The sequence below is a fragment of the Trichosurus vulpecula genome, chromosome 3 (genome assembly GCF_011100635.1).
Source record: "Trichosurus vulpecula isolate mTriVul1 chromosome 3, mTriVul1.pri, whole genome shotgun sequence".
Taxonomy (NCBI): Eukaryota; Metazoa; Chordata; class Mammalia; order Diprotodontia; family Phalangeridae; genus Trichosurus; species Trichosurus vulpecula.
The window spans coordinates 438,258,695-438,285,755 of NC_050575.1; the positions used below are offsets into that span (position 1 = coordinate 438,258,695).

At 38.8% G+C, this 27,061-nt stretch overlaps 1 protein-coding gene across 1 annotated transcript in view; it reads left to right on the forward strand.

Annotated features, from left to right (window-relative positions):
- LOC118842851 (catenin alpha-2-like) overlaps positions 1-26,688 on the forward strand; it is a 190,073-nt gene extending 163,385 nt beyond the window's left edge. The window contains exons 5-8 of the mRNA XM_036750154.1: positions 4,036-4,239; positions 9,965-10,157; positions 11,722-11,788; positions 26,634-26,688. Of these exons, the coding sequence (XP_036606049.1) occupies positions 4,036-4,239; positions 9,965-10,157; positions 11,722-11,788; positions 26,634-26,688 (519 nt within the window). The remainder of the gene's footprint in view (positions 1-4,035; positions 4,240-9,964; positions 10,158-11,721; positions 11,789-26,633) is intronic.
- The last annotated feature ends 373 nt before the right edge of the window (positions 26,689-27,061 follow it).

Genomic DNA, 27,061 nt, shown 5'->3' on the forward strand with positions numbered 1-27,061 from the left:
CAGCCTCCCCTCTACTGACTTTGAACCATTCTCCAGGGCCTATTCAAGGTTTTTTGTCCAAAAATACCACCAAGCCCTTCTTCACCTGCTCACTCCTGCCCCCTGTAGGAGCTTGGTCCTTGCCAGACTAGTTCCTTTGTTGACCTGCCTTAAATCTACTTTTCCCTGTCTTTTAGTCCCTGGGATGTGGTTCATAAGACCCTAGGAATTTGAACTCTAGTCATCTTGCTGCTCTCTGATTTCTCTGATTGGGGTTTTCATTTACTATTAATTCATTTTATCCTACCCTTCTCCTCAAATAATTCTGATTTCTTGACAAAAAAGCAGAGATAAGAGAAAAAAAGTCCCTACTATCCATCACGGTATAGAGGCGTGTTTTCCTAATTCGTTATTATCTAGACACATCTGTCACCAGGCCTCACTCCTCTGGCTATACTCCTGAGCATGCTCCTGAAATCTCTTTAACCTCCAAGATTACTTTAACCTTGAAACTCATCTCTCAGCAGTACCCTGTGCCCCTGTAGCTACTGCCTCTGATTAGATGGTTCTTCTGGGATCCTCCACTTAAAGTAGATACCCAGGCCAGCCATCTCCTGATTTCTAATCCTGCTGCATTCTGGACCTGGAACATGCCCCTGTGCTGGTACCTTACTTCCCTCTTACCCCCATTCAGTTTCCTTTATGTTTTGTCTTTCCCCTTGAAAAGTATGAGGGCAGGGATCCTTTCTCTTTGTGCTTGATTTTGTATTCTTGACACTTAGCCTCAAGTCTGGAACATCGGAGGTATTAAATAAATCCTTGTTGACTCACTGACCATTTTACAGAAATAGGGCCATCTACCTAATTTGTTTCCTATTGAGGCAACTCTCTAAGACCAGAAGTCTTGACATTTTTGTCTATGTCTCTATGTTACCCCTTTGACAATTCCTGTTTATCTAAAGGAAGTCTTTTCCAAGATTCAGGAAGTACCAAGGTTTAATGGCCTTTGAGAACCGAGGCTTAACCACTCCACCATGGTTGTACATCATAATAGAGCTTTAGTGGTCTCACTCTGCTATAAGAGGAAAATAATGGAACATCAGAAGAGACTGTTAATGCATAGAGAACAACTGTAATATCTAACAGTTATATAGGAATTACTAAGTGCCCAGAACTGTGTTAAGTGTTTACAGTTATCTCATTTGATTATCACAACAACTATCTGAGCTAGGCACTATTCTTACTTCCGTTTTACAAATAAGCAAACTGAGGCAAACAGAGGTTAGGTAACTTTCTCAGGATCACACATCTAGTGAGTATCTCGATCCATATTTGAATTCAGGTCTTCCTGACTCTAATCCCAATACTCAAATAGACAAGCAGAGGTCTACACGATTGCACATGAATCATTTTTTTTTGCAGAATCTTAGGGAAATATCTGTGACACATTCAACTGATTATGATGATTAAATACCTACCATGCCCAAATATTGGGATATAAAAGCAAAAACAATATGTAAATTTTCTATCAATCAACTGTCTTATAAGTGTCTACTAAGTGCAGGGGAGTAGATGAGGCATTAGAAATTCAACTGCAAAGAAAGAAGCAAAACAATTCCTATTTGCAATTACTTGCATTATACATAGTATATTTATTTAGATTTATATATGATTACATTACACATGGTATATTTACATATATATCTATGTCATAAATATAAATTGAATGAATGATCTATACAAACTGGTGAAATACTTGTTAATTTAGGAGGGAAGGTACTAGAAATTATGAATATCAGGAAAGGCTTCATGAAGAAATTGGTGTTTGGTCTGTGAGAGGGCCACTGTAGGGCAGAGAAGGAATGCCTTCCAGGAATGGGCTATGCTCAGTGCAAAGGTGAGAAAATGAAAGACATAATTCTTCGTATTAGGACTAGAGAAAAAGAAAGTTTGGTTGTGTCACAGAGTGGAAATAATTTCTGATAAGCCTGAAAACAGAGGTTAACAACAGGTAGCAAAGGGCTTTAAAAGCAAAACAGAGTAGTTAATATTTCATCTCAGAAGCAATAAAATGTTACTGGAGTTGAATGTTTATGGGAGTCACATTGTTTCTTAAGGAAAATGGGGAGAACAATTAAGAAACAGCTGTATTTATCTTGGTTCAAGTTTCTGAGGGCCTGAACTACCGTGATGGCTCTATGAGTGGGGAGAAGAGGAGGTCCAATACTAGAGATGTCATGGAGGAAGAAACAGCTAGATTTTTGTAACTGGTTGAATTTGTGGGAGGAAGAATAGTGAGAAGTTGAAGGTGACATTGAGGTTATGGACCGGGAAAGCTGGTAGGATGGTGGTGCCTTTAACAGAAATTAGGAAGTTTGAAAGAGGGAAAGATTGATGGGAAATAGGGGAGTTATGAAAGCGTGTGTACAACAATCGCTTTTGCTAAGAATCCCTGGGTAAGTTGGATTCTATGCTGATAGAGGAGATACACTTTTCAATGAGATTATAGTCATTAAAGTCCTGGTACAGCAGAGAGCCTGCTGGGCCTGGAGTCAGGAAGACTTATCTTCCTGAGTTCCAGTCTGGCCTCAGACACTTACTAGCAGTGTTACCCTGGGCCAGTCACTTAACCTGTTTACCTCAATTTCCTCATCTATAAAATGAGCCAGAGAAGGAAATGGCAAATCCCTCCAGCGTCTCTCCCAAGAAGACCCTGAATGGGGTCATGAAGAGGTGGACACCACTGAAATGGCCGAACAAAAACAAAATATGAGTTCACGTTTGCATAATGTCTTATAGCTTTCTAATTAACTTAGACTAATTACTTGAGCTCCACAGCAACCCTTTGAGCTAGGCAAGGTTGATATCATTGCCTCCTGGTTTCAGGTAAAGAAACTGAACCAAATAATTGGATTCCTGAAATCACAGGTAATAGGTGGTAACATTGATTTAGAACTTAGATCTTTTCTGTCCAGGTTAGAACCAGACCATGGCCTCACCATTTTTTCAGTCAAAACTGTGTTACTTCTTTCCTTTTATACGAAAAAAACAACTAAGCAAATATAAAACAACTACGGCAGTAACCATGTAGGGAGAGTCTGGAATGCACCATTAGGTTGCAATGGAATCAAAAAGGGTTATGTTTCATTTGAACCTCTCTAGTTTTCACTTGAGATGAAAGTCTGAAATCTCATCATTCTCTCCAGTTAACACAAATGACCTTGGTGATTCCCTTTTTGGGTTAGTCATTTGAAGACATGTTGACCAAGTTTCAAACCATGGTACTTTCATTCTCTTATTACTTTGGCTTGGAGGTATGTTAAGGTTGAAGGAGGGTTTTTTTCCTTTTATTTTCAGGGTATATAGTTTTAGGACCTTGATCGTTGCAGTGAACTTAAAGAAATCCAACTGGACCATGTGATATAATCCTCGTGTATAGAAAGTTAATGAGAGAGGGAGAGTTAGAGGGGAGAGAGAGAGAGAGAGAGAGAGAGAGAGAGAGAGAGAGAGAGAGAGAGAGAGAGAGAGAATACCTGAATGCCTGAATACAAGGTACACATAAATCAATGTGTACAATTTCTTATTGGGCACACACATAAATGAGATTGCCATTTTGTAAATTAAACCTTAAAAGAGATTAAGAATTATTATATCAGTCTGTTAATCATGTCCAGTTTAAAGTTACTTTGGTGGTTCACCATCTTAATCTCTCAAAGATTTATAGAATTATTAAATAAAACATTTTTTAATTTTTAAAAATATTTAATATGTTTTCAGTGTTACTTTCTCATGTGAAAACCCATCTGTTTATAGAGATTTTGCAAATAATGTATTGTTAAAAATACTTTGTATTGTTTGGTTCTATAGACATGTACTTAAGGCATACTGTCTCAAAAATGTGGGTGTTTTCTCCTTTAGTTTTCTAAAAACCAGAGAAGTCACAAATTTACTTGCCACAAAATTTTTCTATGCGATGGAAGAACCATTTTATTACCTAGATTCCAAGGTATGAAGGCAGGCTTCTTTCCTCTCTCATTCTAATTTTCTTTTTTTCAGAACAAGATTATTTTAGACCCTATGACATTCAGTGAGGCTCGATTCAGACCATCTCTAGAAGAAAGGCTAGAGAGCATCATCAGTGGTGCGGCGCTGATGGCAGATTCTTCTTGTACTCGTGATGACCGTCGGGAGAGAATCGTAGCCGAGTGTAATGCAGTCCGACAGGCCCTCCAGGACCTGCTCAGTGAATACATGAATAATGTAAGCCAACTATTTTATATTGCTTTTCTTCATGGATCTGGTTTATTTTTTTCTTTTTGGTGGCAGTCTCATGGAACTTCTTAAAGTGTTCTTATTGGATTTAAAGCTAAACAAAACAGAAAAAACAGGATCCACCACAAAGCTGATATTGCCGTGTGATACAAAGCATTAGAAAACAAGGGAGAGCTCTGAGAGTTTCATATATTGGTTGTGCTTGTAAATGTGCTGGATAGAAGTTGGATTCCACTCTAGTGCATTTGACTTAATTGTCTCCCTGTGACTTTGATCAGTGAAATGTGGAAATTTATAGTCTTGAAGTAATCATCATAGGTGGTTGCACTAAATACCTGGGTATACTAGGTCATTGTCACAAAAATACAAAATTTTTCAAAGTCAATGTTGTTTAGAATGATCAGAGTTTTTCCATTCATCCTTGAAGAATCATTATATATTTTAATAATTAAAATACATTTAAGGTTTGAGTAGTTGTGGTCTTTTGTAGAGTCTGGTAGGTGTCTAGCTGGCATTCTTCTCAGAAGGGCTTTTTATATTGTGTAATTTGATGTGTGTGTCTGAGATGACTCACACTTTCAAATAGATATTGGCTGAATCTAGTAGTCTTGTACTGCACACAATCGCTCTAAAATATAGTAATTTAAAGATGGTGCTCATATATCTGCAGAGAAAATCATAAGGTTATAGGCTAAAGAGTGATAGCACAGGCATATTGAGATGTCTTTGAGAAACACTGGAGTGGGGTTGGGTCCTCTGACTTGCTGTTATAAGGGTGGCCAGCTTAGGCTGATGGAGCTCACTGCCTCCAATCTCAAGGTCTTTCAGGGTCCATGCACTCTCCTTTCTCGGGGTCTAACCTCGATGGGCTAAGAAAACAAATAGAAGGGGAAGATGCGCTCCCCTCTCTTCATGGTACAGGAGAGTAGTGACTGGAATAGCAAGCACATGGCTGACTTATGTCCCTGAGAACAGGCGCTGAGCTCTACCCTCACAAATTCTCACTCTTCAGAGTTTAAGAACCTTTGTACCAAACAGATACTACTCTCATTACCACAGCAAGTTTCTAATGTCAGTATTGTTTTTCCTACTTCTAAGGCGAGGAGAGGAAAACTATGGGAAAGGATAGTGTTAAGACTGTGTATAATGCTTAAGGAGAAACAGCATTCTTGCCAAGTCAACAAAAGAGTTCTTCTGAGACAAGTCATAGGACATGAATGAATATAAAATAAGTTAGCTTCCTGAGTCACAGTACTGGCTTTTCCCCTTGGAATTTCCTTCAGATACTGAACTGTTAGAAGGCATGGGTACTTTAAAGCTGCTTCCAATTTTAGTGGTCAAAGGATGGGATGGCAATTCAGATCTTGGCAATGGTGGACCATTCATCTGGGCTGCTTTATCCCTAGCTGTTTGGGATATTTATTTTTCCTCTGCTTTACGTCTGCAAGGGCTCTTCATAAACAGTTAAAGAGATTGATATAGGTGTCTACTCCTCTTTCTGATTTCACAGGTTTATCACAAAAGGGCTATTTATGATAATAGCAGCTTAATTTCAAAACTGTATATGTATTAAAGATGAGAGCTGGCCTCCTTCTCGGGGAAACAGAATCTTCATTTCCAACTCTCTGACAAGTAAACAATTTCTTGTCTTTGAGACAATAATCATTGGCAAAGAAGAAACTGGAATTTTCATTTATTTATTTGCCCCAAGGTGAAACAATTTCAGTGTAAGTTATGTGTTTGTGCATGTTTGTGCACGCGTGTGTGTGTGTGTGTGTGCGTGTGTGCGTGTGTGTGCGTGCATGCATGTGTGTGTGTGTGTGTGCGTGCATGCATGTGTGTGTGTGCGAGTGTGTGTGTGTGTGTGTGTGTAAATTGGAGGCAAGCAGACAATGTTACTGCCTTTTTCCTCTGAGTACCTGAGTAAAAGTAGGACTGATTTTGGGGAACGTGGTTTCCAGATCAATATTTACAGCATGTAGTGGCATGAAGGTTTTGACTTGATATGTTGAGAGACTTAGATTTTTGCAGAGATGACGGACTTTGGAATTCTCTCATCTTGTGAATTTCACTTCAATGTTCAAAGCCATACTAGGGGAGATTGTGTTGGTCCTTACTTTGGAAACATTACCTCATTCTCAGTTAAGGCAGAAGGAGCTTTCATGTTAAAGCACCCAAGTGCACAAGATAAGATCAAATTCTATTCACTGTGTGTAAACAAATTTATTTCTTTGGAAAAGAAAAGAAAATTCTGATTCAAATAAGTGGCATAAAACCTATACGCCACATCTTTCTAGTCTTTTCTAAGTACAATGTGGAGTGGTCTTACCAATGTCATTAGTTTAAGGAGATGATAAGAATGTATTGGTGGCAAATGTAGATAAATGATCAGCAAAATATTTAATTGTGATGATGCTGATTCAGGAAAGTTCATTTTGTGGTAAGTCTTGCAAATGAAAATATAAACACAAGGCCATCCAATAACATTTTCATCTTAATATTCTAAGCATCCTCAATGAGGCCTGTAGCCATCATCGAAGTCATCAAACTGAGAAAATGCCTACATAAACACTGGCAGTGGCCTTAGCATGGATGGACATTCTCACTAATATGCAGCCGCCCTCAGGTATTCTTTCAAAGGAGAGGTAATGGACAAACGAGAAGTAATAGACAATTATTTATTTTGTGTGGGAGTACATTCCATTTGCCACCTCTATTAAGTACACTTGGGCTGAATGTTGTGTGCTCTGCAAGAGTAGAAGCCAATTGTAGATAAAATTATGACTATTCTTAATTCAGACCAATATAACAGAGCTGATTGCCTGTTGTGTGTTTGTATTTCTCTCCACATATAATATATGTATACTTAACACAAATTACTGAGCCAATATGCAAACTGAAGATGTTTTTAAGGAAATAAACTAGAAATAGGGCCTGTGAAAGAGAATACAATAGCTGGCATGGAGTGGCATTCTGAAGAAAGAAGCATATTGGGTGTCTCAAGTTCCAGGTTTTCTCCATTATTGGAGAATTATGACGGAGAGGATCACTAGAAGAGACATGAAAACTGTCCCATCTAAATTCACAGAATCAGTTTGAAGACTGTGCAAGTGAAACTATATTTAGGAATGGTTTCACCATATTCCACAGAATATTTAGATTCATTTTCAGTCAGTTTGGAGATATATGTGGAAGGGAAAGTATATTTAAACTGGTTTCCCCACATTCCATGGAATATTCAGATTGGAAGCTGGTAAGCCCAGCTCCCATCTTTGCCCAACATGCCTTTCCATTTGCATTCCTGACTTACAGTAGAGTTGGGCTTATGTTGTTTATTGAAGGTAGGGACAAAGGACATAGTCATCTCTCTTCTCTCTAAAATTTGCCACTTAATTCAAGCTTTGTTCACCCCACTTAGCCCTTGGCACCTCACTTAGCCTAACACAGCCTTTAAACCTGATTCAAGATTGGAGCAGCCCAGACAGACTAGAATCCTAAAGAGCACTGTCACCTGGACAGCGTTTCAGAATAGTGTCTCTACCTGCAGAACAGCTATGATGCCCAAGAGTTAGCCCACTTTTGTGTGAGGAGTGAGGTGTAAATTAAAATTTCAGATTGCTAATGAATGATGACCGTTTCTGCCATCTCTCAGAAACTGTTCAGTCCTTAGGTTGGCTTCTTCTTAGAAATATATTTCATGTGTGAGCAGGGCATTTGTTTCCTTTTGGAATTATATCATTGTGATTTCTCCAAGAAATTGCCAGCCTCTAGTCTAATTAGTTGAAGGCTTTTGTCCTCTGAGGAGCATCATTTATTTACTGTTCTTAGAAGAAGAATAGAGGGTGGGTGGGGAATATGCTCAAAAGGGAATATATACCTTAGAGTTATTTTCCTTCTTGAATCCATCTTCATCAATCGATACGCAAAAAAAAAAAAGACTGACTATGGGTACAAAATGCTGGATGCTATGAAGAGTTCCTTTCAAGCTAAAGGCAGACTCCAAACTCTTGGAAGTTTGTATTCAAGTAGTTTTTAAAGCACAGAAAGAATGGATATTTAAAAGAAATGTACTTATGAATAAGGGAAAACAAATTAATCCCAAACCTTACTATGTGACTTTTCACTATGGATGTAAATTTGGTACAATATGGGTCATGCGAGTTGTTGCTATGTATGTGGATTCAATTACTGACGTATCGAAAGGACTCTATTTTAAGGCAACTCCACAGCAAGTAGCCACCTGCCTAACCCACCACTCGACTCCAGAGCATGGGATAAAATAATACAACTACTGAGCAGTATAAGTCTATAGCAGAGATTCTTAAACTGGGGTCCCACAGACTGCCCAAGGTTTCTGTGGATAGATTTTAGGGGAGCCATGTACTTACAGGGGGAAAAGTTATATCTTTATTTTCATTAACCTGTAATTGGAATTTAGTATTCTCTTCAATTATTAAGAATATGATTATGTGAAGGGGTGGTCCATAAGCTTCACCACATTTACTGTCAAAGGTACCCAAGGCAAAAAAAATGGATAATAAATCCTACGAGTTTAAGTGATAAGGTAAGAACTATATGGGAGTAGTTAAGTGTAGATTTTCCAAAATGAATTTTTAGTTGGGATTGGGGAGGAAAAGGAAGGGAAAGAGACAGAAGAGGTATTTCATGCTTCTGAAAGGAAGGGATCCTGGTAGGATTTCTTTGTGACAATTATCATACTTCTGAGTTTCCAACAGATGAGAACAAAAGAAAGAAACAGATGAACACCTCCCCCCAATATACAGTGACCCTTGTTTATACATTGGCTTGAGGGTAAGACTCGTCTAGGCCCTTTCCTCTCCTCTCCTTCCCTGCTCTTTTCCACCAGAAGCTAAAGGAAGAAAGACGGTGAAACTTACATTAGTCTTGTGACCGTTAAGTGTGGTTTCTAAAGGCCTTTACTTCTGACATTTGGACCAGATCTTGAGCGGATTGTCAGTAATACATCATCCCATCAACTTCCCATCGACTATTTATCTAAGTGATTATGATGTGTCCCATTTTCACCCAGCACCTAGAGTGATAAGACTCCATGTCTACAAGTAACTTGAGGCTTTCAGGTTTTTTATAATATAATTACTCAGAAATGTCACGAGCAAAGCCATAACTTAGGGTCTGCCCCAGGATACAGGAATTTGTACTTCTGCAGTAGGGAGAAACAACTGACGTTAGTATCTTGTTAACAAGGATAATTAGTAAACTTAGGAAACTCTCAGATGTTCTACACCACGTACAAACATACACACACACTCCTAACACGTATACATGCCCCTGCCTGTGGCATCCCAGGTAAACTAAATTGAATTGAGTTGTGTTCACCTGCTCCTGTAAGACACTGGGCTAGCTAGCGCTTCTTAAACTGTGAGTCAGGACCCCATCAGGACCCACAATTTAAGAAGCACTGAAGGAGCTGTGAGTGGAAAAGGGTTAAGAAGCCCTGGGCTAGGCAATAAGTATGCAAAGACAAAAAAGTCCAAGTTCCTCCTCTCAGGGAATTGCTCCCTGGATCAACTCCGTCCTGTGCCTTTTGTCCATGGCAGCTTCCTCAACAGCAACATTGGTGATATCCTAAGATAATATCCAACATCTATCTCTCTCAGTCGTGCCCAATCCCAGGACTGGGTCCAGGAGTCTTTTGCTATAATACCGTGGGGTCAGAATATTTGGGTTTCAGGGTTCCTCCCCAAAGTATGTTACCACTGTGTCCCAGTATGAGATCTCCCCATCCCCTCTGATTGTGTTTGCATCTACTGCCAGAGTTTCTAATTACAGCCCAGGTGGTAAATATAAGACAGGTTCTTCAAAGGCATCACAGGATGTATCATCTCAGCCCCGCTTAGTAAATGCAATAGATGAGTGTGTGCATGGTGAGTGCAACTTCTTGCCTTTTCTCCCCCAAACCTGATTAATTCCATCTCATCTCTACAAAACCCAGGATACCAAATGGTAAAGGCTAGAGGAAATCCAGATTAATCCAATGCACTGTCATCTCTGCTCCTGTGGTATGTCTGGAATTTGTGCTCCAAAAGGGTTTTTACTGCCTACCTACAAAGACTGCTACTTATATGCCCACTCTCTTTCCTCTCTCCTCTACAACAAAAGCATCCAGGACCACCTGTGAATCTTTGGCTCTGTGTTACGGCTGTTAACAAGACAGCAGACGGAGGTTTCACATGGATTCTCTTCTCTCTGCCATACTTAGTTTACTCTCCTTCCCTCTCTCCAAAGACACTTTCTTTTCCACTCTTGCTTTCCAACCTTTTAAATGGATAGGTTGTGGGAGGCAGTGTGATAAAGATAAGGAAGATAAGATAAGAAAGAGAAAGATAAGAAAGGTTCCCATACTTGTTTGCCACTGTCTGATTAAAGAGATATTAAAACAGGTGATGTAGCCTGTGGATTCCATTTGGCTTATTATTCATCCTTCTGTTTTCACAAACCGCTAATTGGCACTTCAAATCCACCAGCCAAGGGAAGCGTGTAAGTTCACTGTTTAGCCTGGGCAAGTTAAGCTCACTGTCCACTCACCTACCAACTTGTTACTTCTTCCTCCTCACCTTCTGCTACTTCCTGTGTCTCATTCTGTATTTAGCAAAACTCTTCTGTAGATAAATATGAGACCATCCCTGTAGGACAGCAAATTGCTCCTTTTTCCCCTAAGGAGGTTTATCTCCACGAAATCAGTCTTTGAGGTCAACTTTATTAACAGCAGGAATAATAGCTAACATTTAAATATTGCTTTAAGGCTTACAGAGTGTTTGGCTAATGTTACCTCATTTGATCCTCCAAACAGCCTTTGTGGGAGGAAGATGCTATTATCTCTGTGTTACAGATGAAGAAATGGAGGCTAATAGAAGTTAATTGATTTGCCAGGGGTCACATAACTAGTAAATATCTAAAACAGGATTAAAACTTAGGTCCACTTGATTCCACGTTCGAATTTTCTATCTACTGTAGCACCCACTCTGTACAATTCTTACTCATTCTCTCCTCTGGTAACAGTTATTACCTCTAGTGATTGCTACTCTCCCACTCCAGATTCTCATGTTACACTCCCCATTACTCGTTGCATGAAATGCAAACTTCTTATCTTGACATTTATAAGCCTCTAGAAGTTGGTGTCTATTGACCTTTCAAATGTTATTTCCTATAATTCCTTGTTCACAATCTCTATATTGTGGCCAAACTGGATTTTAGTTTTTCTCTAAATTTACCATTTCATCTACGACCACTGTACATTTGTACAATTTGTACTTCAGGTTTAGATCACAATCTCTCTTCATCTCTTCCTCCCAGAATCCTTGTCTTACTCATATGCCACCTATCTTATAAAACCTTTCTTTCTTTCCCTACTTAGTGCCCCCTCTGTCTTCAATTTGTCTTGTACTAGACTTCTTTGAGTTCATAATATGACCTCTCACTGCAATGCAGGTTCCTCGGAGGCAAGGAAGTTTACGATTTCATCATTGCGTCTTCAAGGACCCACATATTCTCTTTGGTATTTTTTCTATCCTCACATGCAATAGAAACTTAATAAATATTGAGTGAATTGAATTTTAATTGATCTGGAATAAAAAAATTAATCTTCTAGCCTTTGAAATCTGGGCAGGGCAATGTAATTCAGTATCTTCTTTTAGTGATTATTAAATGTTTCTGCTCTTAGATTCTGCCATGTGAAAATGGAGGCATCTGGTGTCTGTCCTTTTCCAATTTCACTGAGTAAACTTTCTTAGAGCTAACTACTAGAACAGAGAAGCACCTGACCCCTCATCTTGCTCTCCTTCCCCTTGACCTTTCTAGTATCAGTTATTGTGTCACTTGTTTTATCAAACTGTAGTCAACATAGCAAATTCCAGTCCCTCGATAAAGGCCATTCCAAGTAAATAGTAAAATACAGGTGACACCACTGGATTTTTTTCCTCAAAGGAAAACATGCTGCCAAATAAACACACACACACACACATGTATGTATGTATATGTAGATATAAAAACTATCCTGAAAATGGCAGTTTCTATACTGAGATTTTATATAGGCCACTAATCCTGGTGGCAAAAAAAGAAAACTATTGAATTAAAGCAATACAGGAACTTAAAAAGGGCAGTCTATTCTTAAGGCAACACGAAGTTCCATATTTAGCTTTCAAACTTTTTTTCTTCATAAAAAAAACTCACCCCCCTCTGAAAAGGTGGCTGTGAATCATACAAGGTTAATCAGTGTGACAGAAAATAGTAAATTGCATTCATGAACTAGGAAAATGCAAGTGTATGAATTTGTCAGACAGTCATGATCGGTGACAGGGGTTGGGTTTCGGTGGCTTTCGTAAAGGCAGCAGAGACAGATCTATCTGGTCATTGATTGCCTCACTCTTTCATTCCTGGCATTTCAAGGTGGCCCTCAGCAGGAGACTTAGATGTATGGGGACAAAGCATGGATCTCACCTTCCTCTAAGCAGATAGCAAACCAAGAACTTTACATTTAAGTCTTTGAAGTCGAAGACTTAGGCATCTTTGCTGCTTGGAGCCTGGGGGCCACCCCAAATAGGATGTTCGGTCACTTTCCTATCAAAAATGGCTGAGGATTTCAAGGAAAGCACTGAAGCTTCAAGAACTGATGGTTTCTATGGTAGCAATGATGAGGCAAATAAAAATACATGTATATATATTACAGACATATTATACATATGTATATGCCTATACATTGACACCTACATATGCACACCTACACACCCACACAATGCTTGAGTAAAGACAAAGCCAACTGTTTCATTTCACATTTCGTACATGAGTTTCTATAGAATTTGAAATTAAATGCTTCTTTTCTAGACATCCCCCAAGTGAAAACACAACAGATATACAACACTAAATAATGACAACAGTGAAAGCATGCTCCTCTGACCTCTTGAGACACATCAGTGCACTCTTTCTTTCTTCACTTTCATACCAACCTTTCAGGCATTCTGACCTATACAGAGTGGAAGCCCAGTCCTAACAATGACTTGATCCATATGGCAAGATCTCCCTCTCCACTTGTCATTGCCACCCTCTTGGCTTCAAAACACGCTTACCATCAGCTATTATGCCTAAGAGAACATATCTCATTGTCCTTCACATCTTGGACCCCTTGTTATATAGAGCCTATTGGTGGGGAAAGAGTATGTCTGGACCTTCTCAATACAGATGCTTAGCAAAGATGGATTTTACTGTACCACCTGAATCACTCTTTGTGGAAAGGCTTCAGAAGATCTTTCAGTCCTTGGCTGGGCTGGCTTTTGACCAACTCCACAGAACTGTGTGGTGGACTTGGAATCAGGAAGATTTGAGTTTGAATTCTGTCTCAAACTCTCATTAGATTTGTGAACCTGGACAAGTCACAGATTTTCTATTTCAGTTTCCTCTTCTATAAAGTGGGGATATTAATAGTGCCTGCCTCACAGGGTTTTGGTGAAGAGCAAATGAGTTAATATATGCAAAATATTTTGCAAACATTGCTATGCTATAAAAATGCTGGCTATTATTCTGTTTTTGTTCTTATTATTATTAATAAAATCCACATTAGACAGCTACAAATGGTTCTGTTCTTTGGGAAATGAGTAGGACAGCTTGTGAGAAAGATGAATGGGAATGGGGGGATTTGATTATAAGATTAGCCTGTTTAAAATCACATTCTTGGTCTGCTAAAGAGCTGGTCTGTTATTTGTTGAGAAGGAAATGTCCAGCCAGGGCTTGTATTATTCATTGAGGCAGCATGGATTCCCTGATGATTCAAACATGTCTCTGTCTACAGGAGCTAAGCTGAGGGGGGCTCTTCCTGAGCAAAGCTGAGGACTGGTGCTCTTACCCATGTGTGGTTTCCTTTTGTTTCCCATGAGGGAATGGGCTGAGCTCTAGATTGAGCATTGCAGGGAATTTCAGGAAGACCTGACACTGCGCATTGAGGACACGTGGAATTCCTGGTGGTGACAAGACACCAATGCATGGAACCGTCACTAACAGCAGGTCTAATATCTTTAGTTACTATGAGATGGAAAGGACACTGGGTTTGTGTCAGAGGACGTGGAGGCACAAACCCCAGGTGTGCATCGGCTGCTGGTGATTACTTTGGCAGTGTTCCTTCACCTTCCCCATCTATAAAAACTGAGGGTCAGACTCAATAACAGCAGCAGCACCAGCAGTGAAAAAAGCGCACATTTACATTGTACTCAAAGGTTTGCGAAGCACTTTACATTTATCATCTCATTGGTCTTCACAACAATCATAGCAGGTGCTGTTATTATCCCCATTTTCCAGTGGAGTAAGCTGAGGTGGCTAGGGGGATTTGTTCTGTGAAGGTTGGATTCAGTCAAAGGTCCACACTTGAGGACCTAGAGGGCCACATATGGCCTTGAGCCCACAGAGTCCCTACCCCTGCACTAAGTGACTAGGTATTTGAGACAGAATTTGAATTCAGGTCTCCCTGACTCCAAATCAAGTACTCCCACTATGCCCTCTAGCTACTCAGAAGACCTCTGAGCTTCTTTCTGGCTCTAAGCCCGATGACCTTATTTCAGGTCATGTTTGACATTTTCTAGGTGCTTTATTAGTGACTGGCTGCTTGTCTGAATCTTGGCTAATTCCTCTGGAAATGGGGATAATAATATGTGCCCTACCTATTTTTAGAGTTGTAAATATCAAATAAGATTCCATACAAAAAATATTTCTTAATTTCCCACTATGCTGTAGCCTAGGCATTGGAGACAAAAACCAAAATAAATAAACATATCTCCTGTCTTTGAGGATTTCACGTTCCATCAGATAGTGGCAGACCTAATCAGAGTTAGTATAGGAAGGTATATGACATGGCCATAACCAACCATAATACTAAGTTTCAAGTAATTTGCTAAAGAAAATTTGAGAAGAAAGAGGAAGTTTAGCTGGGGTATGGGTGTATCAGGGAAAATACATGAAATTGGTAGCTCCAGACTAAGATTCTTAGATGGAGAGAAGGATGCTGAAAAAGGGACAGATAATAAAGACAAATATTCGTGGATAATATTGTACCTGGCTGGAAGTGGGGGATGGCCCAGTTTGTGTGGAGTATAAAAAGCAGGAAGAGGATTAATATGAAACAAGGCTAGAAAGGTTGGTACAATCCAGACTAGAGAAGATGGTTTATTCTAGGCTAATGGTTTCTATTTTATTCTAAAAAAACACAAACCATTCCTGTAAGGTTGTTGATCAATGGGCATAGCCATACTTGTAACTTAGAAAGACTGATGGGACAGCTATATTAAGGATGAATTTGAAACAGGAGAGACTAGAAGTGGGGATATCATTCCAGGTATGGGTGATAAGAGTCTGAACTAGATAGGGATCATTTGACTGGAGAAAAGACAAATATAGGAGATGTTAAGGAGATAGAAGTAACAATTTACATACTTTTGCAACTGGGTGAGCAAAATTTGGAATCTCCTTAAGGGTGTTCACTGCTTATTTTCTTGCCACCCTCCTTGACCAGTGTGCCTAACATATAATAGGTCTTCAATAAATGTGTGTTGCTCAAATGAATCCTAAAAGGAAGAATCAGGATGGAAGCATAGAAGAAAAGACATTGATAAGTAACCCTTTCTTAAAAAAGACTTTCTTTGATCCTTTGGTAGATCTATGATCTCATCAAGGCGGGAATGAAGATTACCACTCATCCTGTAAATACAACTCAGAGAACTGACTCCATGGACTGTTCAACAATTGTGCCAACTTCTGACTATATAAGATGCCCAGTTCCTTTTCTTGCCATACATTTCTGAGATGAGATACTAATGACACTACTCCCACAAAATTGCTCATTGGGAATCTTGTCTTCTAGTTACACCCACCATGCACCTCTACATTGCCTTTGGGAAAATCTGTCTGTTTTCTTTTCATATCTCCATTGAGAATGACTTCACGATGTGAAAATCATGCTCATAAAGGTTAGAGGTGGAAACTTAGGCATATAAAATTGCTTATTTATATTTTCTTTCTGTCACTGTCCTCTCTTTTTCTGTAATTCTTTTGAAGCATTGAATCTTAACCAGATTTTATATCCTCCTTTAAACAAATGTTGCCAGTTAGAAACTAAAGATGTTTCTCAGAGACAGTTTAGAATGTGAGTGATTCAAGAGAAAATAGACATACTCTAACTGGATTTTAGCAAAACAGTTTATAAAGTATTACCTGAAAACTCAGGGGATCAAATCAATAAAGAAGACAGCTGGGCTGGTTTAAATGGATTTAATACAACATGGGTTAAAATGGATTCTCTTTTTGTAAATGACAATTCATACTTTGGGAAGGGAAAACCAAGTGAAGTATGTCCTGGGAAGCAGTTCTGAAAAAGGTATTATTCTGTCTGCAAATGTTGTATATCAGAGGAGATTGCTAAATAGCAGCCACTAATCCCACTTCTTAGTCCTTTGAAGAAGTCATAGAAATCATGAGACAGCATCTAGCTAGGTATGACAGCAAATGTTGTCAAAGCTCCTAACTCTGACCCCTTTCCAAGGTACTGCTGCTGTCCATCCTTGGAGCCCTTGTCCTGCTCCTAAGCCATACTATGCCAATATCTCTTACATATTTCTTCTTTTCTTTTTCTTTTTTAATTGGTGATCAGAGTTTGCAGCTTCCAGGAATTCACAACATTAGCACAGCATTATTTCACACCGAAATCAGACCATTTGATCTGTGAACTCCCAGTACTTAGGCCTGCATATTCTCATATTTTTTTCAGCCAGATTCATCAACATTTTTGCCTTCTGATTGACATTGCTTCTTTCCAGGAATAGCAGGGAAGAGGAAGGAATAAGCATTTATATAGAAGCAGTTATATGATAGGCACTGTGCTAAGAGATTTTTTTTAACAACTATGACCTCATTTGATCCACGCAATAACCTTTCAAGGTAGGTGCTGTTATTTTAAAGTTGAGGAAACAGGCAAAGAGAAGTTAAGTGATTTGTCTAGCATTACACAGATAAGTTATACCTGAGCCTAGATTTGGAATATAGTCTATCCTATTTTACATATTTAGTCCTCTAAACATAATTCTAAGAAATTACATTCTAGTGCCCTTCTTTTTATATCTCAGGCATTTTCTGATATACTGATGCTCCCAACACACACACACACACACACACACACACACACACACACACAGAGTCAAAAACTTATTTCTTATAACCGTAAACAATAGCAGTTGTGCAAAGCTGACTGATAAAGCCATTTTTGTGAAATGGTGTAAGTAGCATTCTGTCCCTGTAGTCTCTCTATTTTTCTGCCAAAAGAAGACAAGTATGTTTCATCCTCTGTTGACCTAAAATCATCTTGATTATTGAAATTAATTTGAGTTCAGCTCATTCTAATGTGATTTTTTTTCCATCTCATTTTTGTGTTCATGTAGAGTGTTTGTCTTGTTCTGCTTTCTTCACTATGCATCATTTAGATAATAGATTCCGGGAGGCATGGGGCATGTGTGCCATGGAGGACAGAAAGGTGGTTTTCCTGAATAAGGAAGACCTGAGTTGGAATCTTGCCTCAGATATTTGCTTTATGATCTTAAGCAAGTCAGGTAATCTCTCTCATCTGAGTTTATGCATCTATAAAACAGGGATGAGAATAGTACCCAGGAACAGTGCTGCTCTGTGAAGTAGTCAAGATAAAGTGACTATAACTGTAACAGTAGCATTACCTAGTGCTTTCAGATTGAAAAACACCTTATAAATGCATTCTCAGTGGATATGGAAAGTACTTTGCAAATCTTAAAGGTCTATATAAATGCTGTCTGTTGGTGTTGTTGCTAAACCCTGGAAGGAATCCCGTAATAGGCCAAGCAGTCCAACCCTTCATTTTAAAGGTGGGGAAGCTGAGGCAAAGGGTGACTTGGCCAGTATCACATAACTAGGAAGTATCTTAGGTGAGATTTGAATCTAAATATTCTTGATTCTAAGTCTAGTACTAGGAAAATTTGGCATGTCCCAATTATATTTATCTTGGAGGGGAAAAAATGCTTAAGAGAGGACATGACCATTTTCTTCAATACTCTAAAAACCGTCACATGGATATCTGATTAGATTTGTTTTCCCTGTTTGGCCCAGATTGCAGAACTAGGTACATTGAGTGAAAAACTTCAAGATAAATCGTAGACTATATTTAAGGAGATATCCAAAAATGCACTGGCTGCCTCAGGAGGTAGTTTATTCTCCACCCTCCCTCAAGGCCTTATGGTACTCAAGATTCCCTTCCTTATGCATAATTCTTGTTTATATATAAGGCCAGTGGCTTCAATAGTGAGATTCTATTTTTTCCTGCTTTAAGAAAATGGGAGGAATAAGGGTGATATTAATATAATAAAAATGGCAGTAGTACATCAAAGTTGTATGGGTATCTATATCTATCTATCTAATCTATCTCTATAGATATATCTATATCTATCTTCCTATACATATGTATACACACACACACACACACACACACTCACACACACACAGGAGATGGGGAGAGAGACAGAGACAGAGACAGATGGAGAGACAGACAGACCAAAAGACAGACAGACAGAGACAGAGACAAAGTATCTATTATAATGCCAATCAAAATACCAAAATTATTCTTTTTAGAACTGTACAATATAATATATGTGCATTCACACACATGAAATACAAAGAAGGAAGGAAGGAATGGAGGGAGGGAGGGAGAGAGAGAAAAAAAGACAGACAGAAAGAAAAAGAATGGAAGGAAGGAAAGAAGGAAGGAAGGAAGGAAGGAAGGAAGGAAGGAAGGAAGGAAGGAAGGAAGGAAGGAAGGAAGGAATGCTAAATGCTATTTAATAAATGCTAAATATTTTAGAGACCAAGAAAAATATAAATTGGTTTCAGGACATGGAAGAGCTCGAAAAGGATTTGGAAAGGCAAGTAAGAGAAGTAGAGGAAAAATTGGGAAGAGAAATGAGAGTGATGCAAGAAAATCATGAAAAACAAGTCAATGATTTGCTAAAGGAGACCCCCAAAATAAAAAAAAATCAATGTTTTAGAGAAATTATCTCATTTGATCCTACAACAACTCTAAGAGTAGGTGGTATTTTTATCCTCAATTTACAACTGAGCAAACTGAGGCAAATGGGCAGAGATTGACCCAGGGCACACACAGAGTAAATGTCTGAGGTTGGAGTTAAACATGATCTTCCTGAATCCAGGCCCAGCACTGTACCCCTTCACTGTACTGAAAAAGATTAAATACCTTCTAATCCATCCCTTGATCTTTATATGAATAATTCCTAATCACGTGAAGGTCAGTTCATTTATCCTCAAGAGTCCATCTCTCTCTGTCTGCAGTGAGAGAATCTTTTATGGCCTTTAAAAAAAATCTGAGCTGTGCACTCTGGTTGAGCACCAAGTGTCTTAACTAGTTAGAGAAACACTTAGTGCTAATACAGGCTTCTTAATTTAGGGGCTAATTTTTCTGTTGCCCTATCCTTTTTTTCATTTCCAACATTTTTAGCAATCATAATTTGGACTTCACACACTTGCAAAATATTTGTGTTGACCCATCATGTATCTGAGGCCAATACAACTCAACATAACTATGTATAGAACCTTTTGATTCCAACCTGGAACAACAAATTTCTTTGAAACATGGAATCAGCAGAATTTCCCACATTAATACCACCATCCTTTCTCAGTTTTGTCATAATCTCTGGATCTAGAAGTAATGTAAAGAATATACATCATGGGAGAAATAGATCTGATCATGTTGAAGACTCTGAACCTTTTTTTTTCTTCTTGTGTTCATCATTATCTTCTCTGTAGGCTTGAGATTAATCAAGGGTTTTTGTTGTCTCTTCCCCCCTCCCCGCCTCACCCCATGCTATTCATCTTTGCCACTGAGCAGAAATAATGCTTGCTTATTGGTTGGCTTAGTACAGATGGTCATAAAGGAAGTAACTTCCTTCAACAACACATCGATGGAAATAATAGATGGATGGGAGTTCAAGGGAGATGTGTTATTATAAAGTTGGCATTATCAAAAATCATTGAAGTAAGAGAAATACTTGTAATGTTGCACTTTGATGACAAAGACTAATGCAACTTTCTTACTATCAGCATAATTTCATGGTGAGAAATAAAATTGGGGTATATGCAGCTTTTCAATAAACGTTTATTGAATACATAGTAGGTGAACTGCATTGCGAGAAGCGATGCAGATTCTGCTTTTATCAAGCTAGGATCTGTAATACAATAATGAATAATAGAATAATGGCATGTATCTAACACTTCACAACTTCCCAAGCATTTTCCTTATGATGATTTGAGGTAGAAAGTGTAGACATTATTATATTGAATTTGTGGCTGAGAAAATAGAGGTTTGGAAAAGTTAAGTTACTTATGCATGATCAGTCTAGCTAAGTGTGATACAATGGAAAGGGTCTGGTTTTAGACACAGAGGAAATAAGTTCAAATCTCATCTCTCATACTTACATCTTATGTCACCGTTGGGTCAGCCAGGTGGCACAGTGGATAGAGTGTCAGGCTTGGAGTCATGAAGAGCTGAATGGAAATGCAGCCTCAGATACTTACTAGCTGTGTGACCCTGGATAAATCACTGAACTTTGTCTGCCTCAGTTCTCTCACCTGAAAGATGAGCTGGAGAAGGAAATTGCAAAACACTCCAATATCTTTGCCAAGAAAACCCCAAATATGGTCACAAAGAGTTGAACATGACTGAAATGACAACAAAAATGTGATCTTGGGCAAGTCACAACTTCTCAGGACCTGAATATCCTTACCTTTAAAAGGAGCAGGGTAGTAGTTGGGACTTTGCCTCTGACAGCTTTTCCAGCTTGTTCTAAACTTCAGATTCTGTGAATTTGAAATCTGATCTCATTATTCCAAGGTCAAATCTCTATCTACTATACTACATGTCTCCGAGATAGCAATTCAAGCTTGCGTGTAGGGAAAAGCATGGGCAGAAAGTAGTTTATTGTGGTGGCAGACTTCTCTCTGCCAAATGCAAGTTTTCATCATAAAGCACTGCTGCAGTTGTAGTTGAACTCAGTGAAACCCAGACTTCAGTTCCTTCCAGGCTCTCATAAATATTAGAGCAGTGAGTTTCCACAAGAGAACCCTATTCTCCATGGGACTAGAAGACCAGAAGCCACCCACTCTGGAACAATGCCAACGGCCCTGACCAAGAAAAGGAAAAATAACTTACGATAGAAGAAATTGTGGGACATATTTCCACCAGTGCTGGTGCGATGAGGCTGGGGGCGGGGCTATGCAGGTGATGATTAACTCATTAATTAAATTGAACCCCATAAGCAATAATGGATCAGCTTGTCTTTTTTGAACAGGAGGGTGATATGATCAACACATGCTTTAGGGAAGATGAGTCTGGCTGTAATCTGAAGGATGGATATTTTTAAGAGGAGGAGAAGAAGGGCTATCAGAGAACATAGAAGCGATTTGGGGATGTGCTCTTCTTGTATTCTAGGACTGAGATAATCCATAGAAAGGCTATTGGATTTGAGGTCAGAAGACCTAGAGTGAAATTATGATTTTCCCACTTGTGGGTACTGGCCAAATGACCCCAGCTTTCTAGGTCTCACTTTCTTAAGTTTTCCTATTTTAACCTTTAGAAAATATGTTTCTCACAACAGCCCTAGGAGATAGATAGTACAAGCAGCATTATCTTCATTTTTCCAGATGTTCAAATAAAGTTGAGCAAGCTTCAGTGATTTGCCCAGGGCAACAGAGCTTGCATGTTCCCTACCTTGAGTTGGAACTGAGGTCTCCTGACCCCTGACCCACTTCTTGACTCTGGTCAAAGAAAGCTATTTGTTGGTTTTCCTATTATACTTGGGCTTCTTAACCTGAATTCTATAATTTGAAAATTATATTTTGAAAAACATTTTTAGTCCTTTGTGATCCTATGGATTTTACTTAATTCATCTAAAAACATTTTTATGAGGAATCTGTAGGTTCTCCTAGACTCACAAAAGAGACTAAGTCATGGAAAAAAAGTTAAGAACTCTTTTACTGCATCTAGCCCCTCACTTTTGACATGACAAGGGAGGACTAAATGAACTCTAATTTTCCTTCAGCTATAAATTCTATGACTCATATTGAGGGAATAATTGCCAGAATGAAATGGAAAGGATGCACAGGTGATCTATTTCAAAAGAAAAATAGATGAGACTTAATGGAGGATTTTGATGGTTAATAGGCAAAGAAGGGGAGGAGTCAAAGATGACTCCAAGGATTTGGCTGGATGGATAGGTGAATGATTACACAGATGCTGAGTGTGAAGTAAATGTAAGACATACCTCTGAGAGGGAATATGTCTGCTCATACGTGGGAAGTGCGGGGCTGAATTATATCTAGGACAGCTAGAGGACACAATGGTTAGAGTGCCAGCCTGGAGTCAAGAAAACATGAATTCAAATCTGTCATTAGACCCTAGCTATGTGACCTTGAACAAGTCACTTCACACTGTTTTTCCACAGTTTCCTCATCTATAAAGTGAGCTGAGAAGGAGATTGCAAATCGCTTCAGTATCTGCCAAGAAAATCCCAGATGGGATTAGGAAGAGTCAGACATGACTGAAATGACTCAATAATAATGACAAAAATTTACATACAAACATTGTGCGTGTGCGCACACGTGTGTGTGTGCGTGTGTGTGTGTGTGTGTGTGTACATTGAATGACTAAGGACTGAGGACTGAATTTAGAGCATCATATTCCCATTTAGAATATGTAAGAACGTGGATGAACAGGCTCCAAGGAAATAGGAGTCCAGAATGTAAGAAACCAAGGTACAAGAGGAATTTAAGAAGGATGGGATAGTTGATAATAATTAAATGAGAAGGAATACAGGGAAAGTCCATTAGATTTGGAAATTAGGAGGTCATTGGTTGACTAGGCACTAGTAATAGCATTATCTAAAATACAGGCTGGAAATTAAGTGCTTTGCTGGCTTCTTGAATTAAATGTCCAGATCACTTCACATGAGTCCAATTATGAGCTTGATTGTTGCAGTAGAAGCAGCCTGGGCCAGAGTTAGGAGCTCTGGCTTCTTACTTCAGCTCTGCCACTCAGTTAGTGTCTCTCTAGACAAGTCTCTTAACTTCTTAGTGCCCAGCTTCCTCTTTGATAATACTCAACCTGTTCTTATAGGATCCTTGTAAATATTTATAAAAATATAACATACGTAAAGATTGTTGATGGGCTACATGGACTTAGTTGTGAGAGAGTTGCGGTGGTAGTTTGATAATTCATTAATATATATAATAGGAAGTATCATGGTGCCATAGATAGAGGAGTCAGAAAGCCTGCATTTAATCCCAATTCTGGAACATAAAGGCTCTGTGACCCCGGCAGGTCACATAACTTCTCTTTGTCCCTAGCAATGCTCTAGTACTGTAAGGTACAGAGAAGGTACATATTTGCATTGGTACAAGGGAGTTTCCTCACTGGGAGTTCCTCATACCAAGGAAATCACAATTTTAGACTGAACAAATCACTATTTGATGGCGATGATGATGATGATGATGATAATGGTGATTATCCGTAGCCTGAAGGGTAGTGCAGCAGGTTATTTACAGTCGCATTATAAGAAACTAGACTGTCACGGTGATTTATATGGATTCTAAATATTTCTCTATGGTCATTGAATCAGTTAGTTTGAGCAAAATGTTATTAAATTCAAAGTAATTGGTGCATGTGCACCTTGCCCAGCTAGTTTCACTGCCTTCCGATGACCTCCTTTCGGACCCACCAATAATCATTATGACATCCATCAGTCAGAAAGGAGAAGCTACGTGGAGGTGCATAGACCCATATGGGAAAATCTGCCATTGCTACTAGAAACCCTACTAGAAGCACATTTTCTCTTGATAGTAGACTAATAACATCGTATCTGGGGCCACCATCACATGTTACCACACACCAACTGTATAACTTTTCAGTGGGCAATCTTGCCGCAATGGAGAGCAGTATGTATTCCTTAATGTGGCACCTCAAGGACTGGCAGCATTATGACTGTTCTATCTCTGTTGACTACTTAGTGGGGCAAGCGTATTCTTGAACCTATGAGAGGATAAAGCCCATTCGCTATGAATGTTTTTGAATAACCATGGCTCTAGTAGTACTAAGCAGTTCCCTTGAAAGCAAAATAAATGTTATTGTGAGATGGAAGATTAAGACTTTTGCATAATGTTTGATTGCATATGGCCACCAATTATTTAAACATAATTTGTGTCTTTTCTTGAAGAGATTTTAAAATACCCTTATCCTAAAATATCCACTCTTTAAATTGCCAGGTGATTTGTTGAGCTAAACAGGGGAATCACCTCATTATTTCACAACAAGGTATTTCATGTGTGTAGGGTGAAAGTTTGGGTGATATGAGACAGACAAAGACAAATGGGAAGCAGTCCCTGCTTTTAGGGACCTTTAAGTATATAGTGTCTTGAACATGATTCATTATTTCAACTTGAATTTAATTTAAAGGTATTATAACATTGTGGAAGAAGCAGGTGTGATCTCTTTGTTCAGCTAGGTAGTTCCTGAAGTTTTTGCTTCTTGCATCCATTCCTGTCAGAAAGACTTCGGGCCTCAAAGTATTACTGTGCATACTTCTTGCTACCATAATGATAGTATGCCTAGCCATTATCCATTCTTCTTGGTATGAGAAAGAGAAAGAGTCACAAGCAGCTGTCAATCTATACAGATTGACAGCTTCCTTGGCTCTTTTAAGTTTAGTCTGATCTCTACATGGGAAACTAGTCCTTCCATGTTACCTGGGTTCATATTGGTAGAGCACCCATGCTCCTACTGATAAAGCTGTCAGCATTCAATCTACCCTATAAATTTGGCCATGGAATAGTCACATTGGGATTTTTGTCATGTTGGGATTAAATGAAGGCATTGGGCTCACCAAGAGCTCCATTTATTTCTCTATAAAGCATTTTTGCGGGACTCACATCTGTTGTTCCCTCAGGTCAATCAATGTGCGTGGCTATTCTGGGAAAAAAAATGATTGGAAATTTGGAACTCTGTCATTACACAGATAGAAATAATGCTTAGCACCACATTTCTTTCTTTTTAGATCTTGACAGATCAATTTAATAGTTTACAAGCAGCTGACTGAATTAGGGGATAGGTAAAAGGAATGAAATTCAGGTAAGTAAGATGAAAGTGATGCTGATATGAAACAAAAGACAGCTAGAGAGAGTGGCCAGCTCCTCCTTTTGGGAAGGAAGAAGGCTTTGCTTTTGCTGTTGTTTTTCACAACTTTGGGATTCTCCTAGATTGGCCCTTATTCGTGGAGCGTCCAGTGACAGCTGCACCTTTACCAATTCGTCTATTCATCCAGCACTCAGCAAACATTTCATCTGAGGTGAGATTGGAAATATCACCTGTTCTCTAAAATGAACTTCATCATGGCCTGGCAGGATGCCCATTTTGGATTTTGGCATTGCACTTACAATTTCACTGTCTTCCTCCCAAAAGAAACATCAACAAAACAAAACCAACTATTTTACTGTAGAAACTTTTGTTTCCCTGTGATAGTTGGCAAGGATGTCATGCCAGTTCTCCAGAGATTGCTGTATTTTTCCCCCAAGTGCCATTGGAATGTAGATTATATTCTAAGCAAAAACCAACAAAGCAATAAATACCTCACCTGAGATGACTTTGGATCATTAGAGATCAGTAGTCCTCATATAACCTTTGGACAATGGACTTCTGCTTTGATTCAAAGTAGACATTGGTTGAGTCAAAGAATGTAGGGCAGTAGGTTCTTGGGGGTTCCTTGGCCTTTGAAACATGCCCTTTTTGGCAATTGTGACCTTCCATTAAACTATTTAGAATAAGTCTCCATGTTCATCTTCCCATCAGAGCAGTGGGATGGATTTGGAAAAGGCTTTCCCCCTCTATTTTCATCATACTGACCTCATTGCTTCCATAAGGACTTTAAAAAATATTTTATATACATTGTATTGTTAGGTGCTAGGAACTGTTAGAGTTACATGTGTTGTATTGTGTCGGCAAAAGTCATTGCCTTTCACTGTGTTTTAGGGGGCATTCCCTGCCCACTGTATACTCTGTTTAATAGGGATATAAAAGATGGATTTTGGAACCGGATTTTTAGTTAATTAGAAAAGTATACAACATAGTGGCTAGAAAACTTGGCCTTGGCCTGAAGAAGACTTGAGTTCAAATCTTTGTGACCCTAGGTAATTCACTTAATCTGTCAAGCCCCAGGCTGGGATAACAATAATAAGAAAATTTTGTTAGTGCGTATTTTGAATAATTATGAATGTCTTTTCTTGCCTTGCAGGACTTTTGATTTCCATGTTATCATCAGCATCATCACCATCACCATCATCAATTAGTGCTTATTGAGCAAGCCCAGAGTGAATTCTCTAGGTACCCCAACATTCCCCAGAGACCCCGTGGCTTTGGTTATAAATGTGGACAGACATGTTAGAGATGTATTGAAGCCCTCATGATTCTTTAAATAATCGTAACGGCTTCTAATGGCTTGGATTATTTTACCTTAGGTCAAGAATCACAAAGCATTTTAATTAACAAGGCTAGTATTGAGCTGGCTCAGTATTGTTGAAAAGAGTAAGCATGTTATAAACGTCAACAAAATCCCTGAGATTTTAAAAAATAATTTCTCAAAATGAATTTTTATTCCTGGTAGAGATGAGGTTATAGAAGGGTTTTTTTGTTTTCATATATCATGACAAATAGCAGCGTATT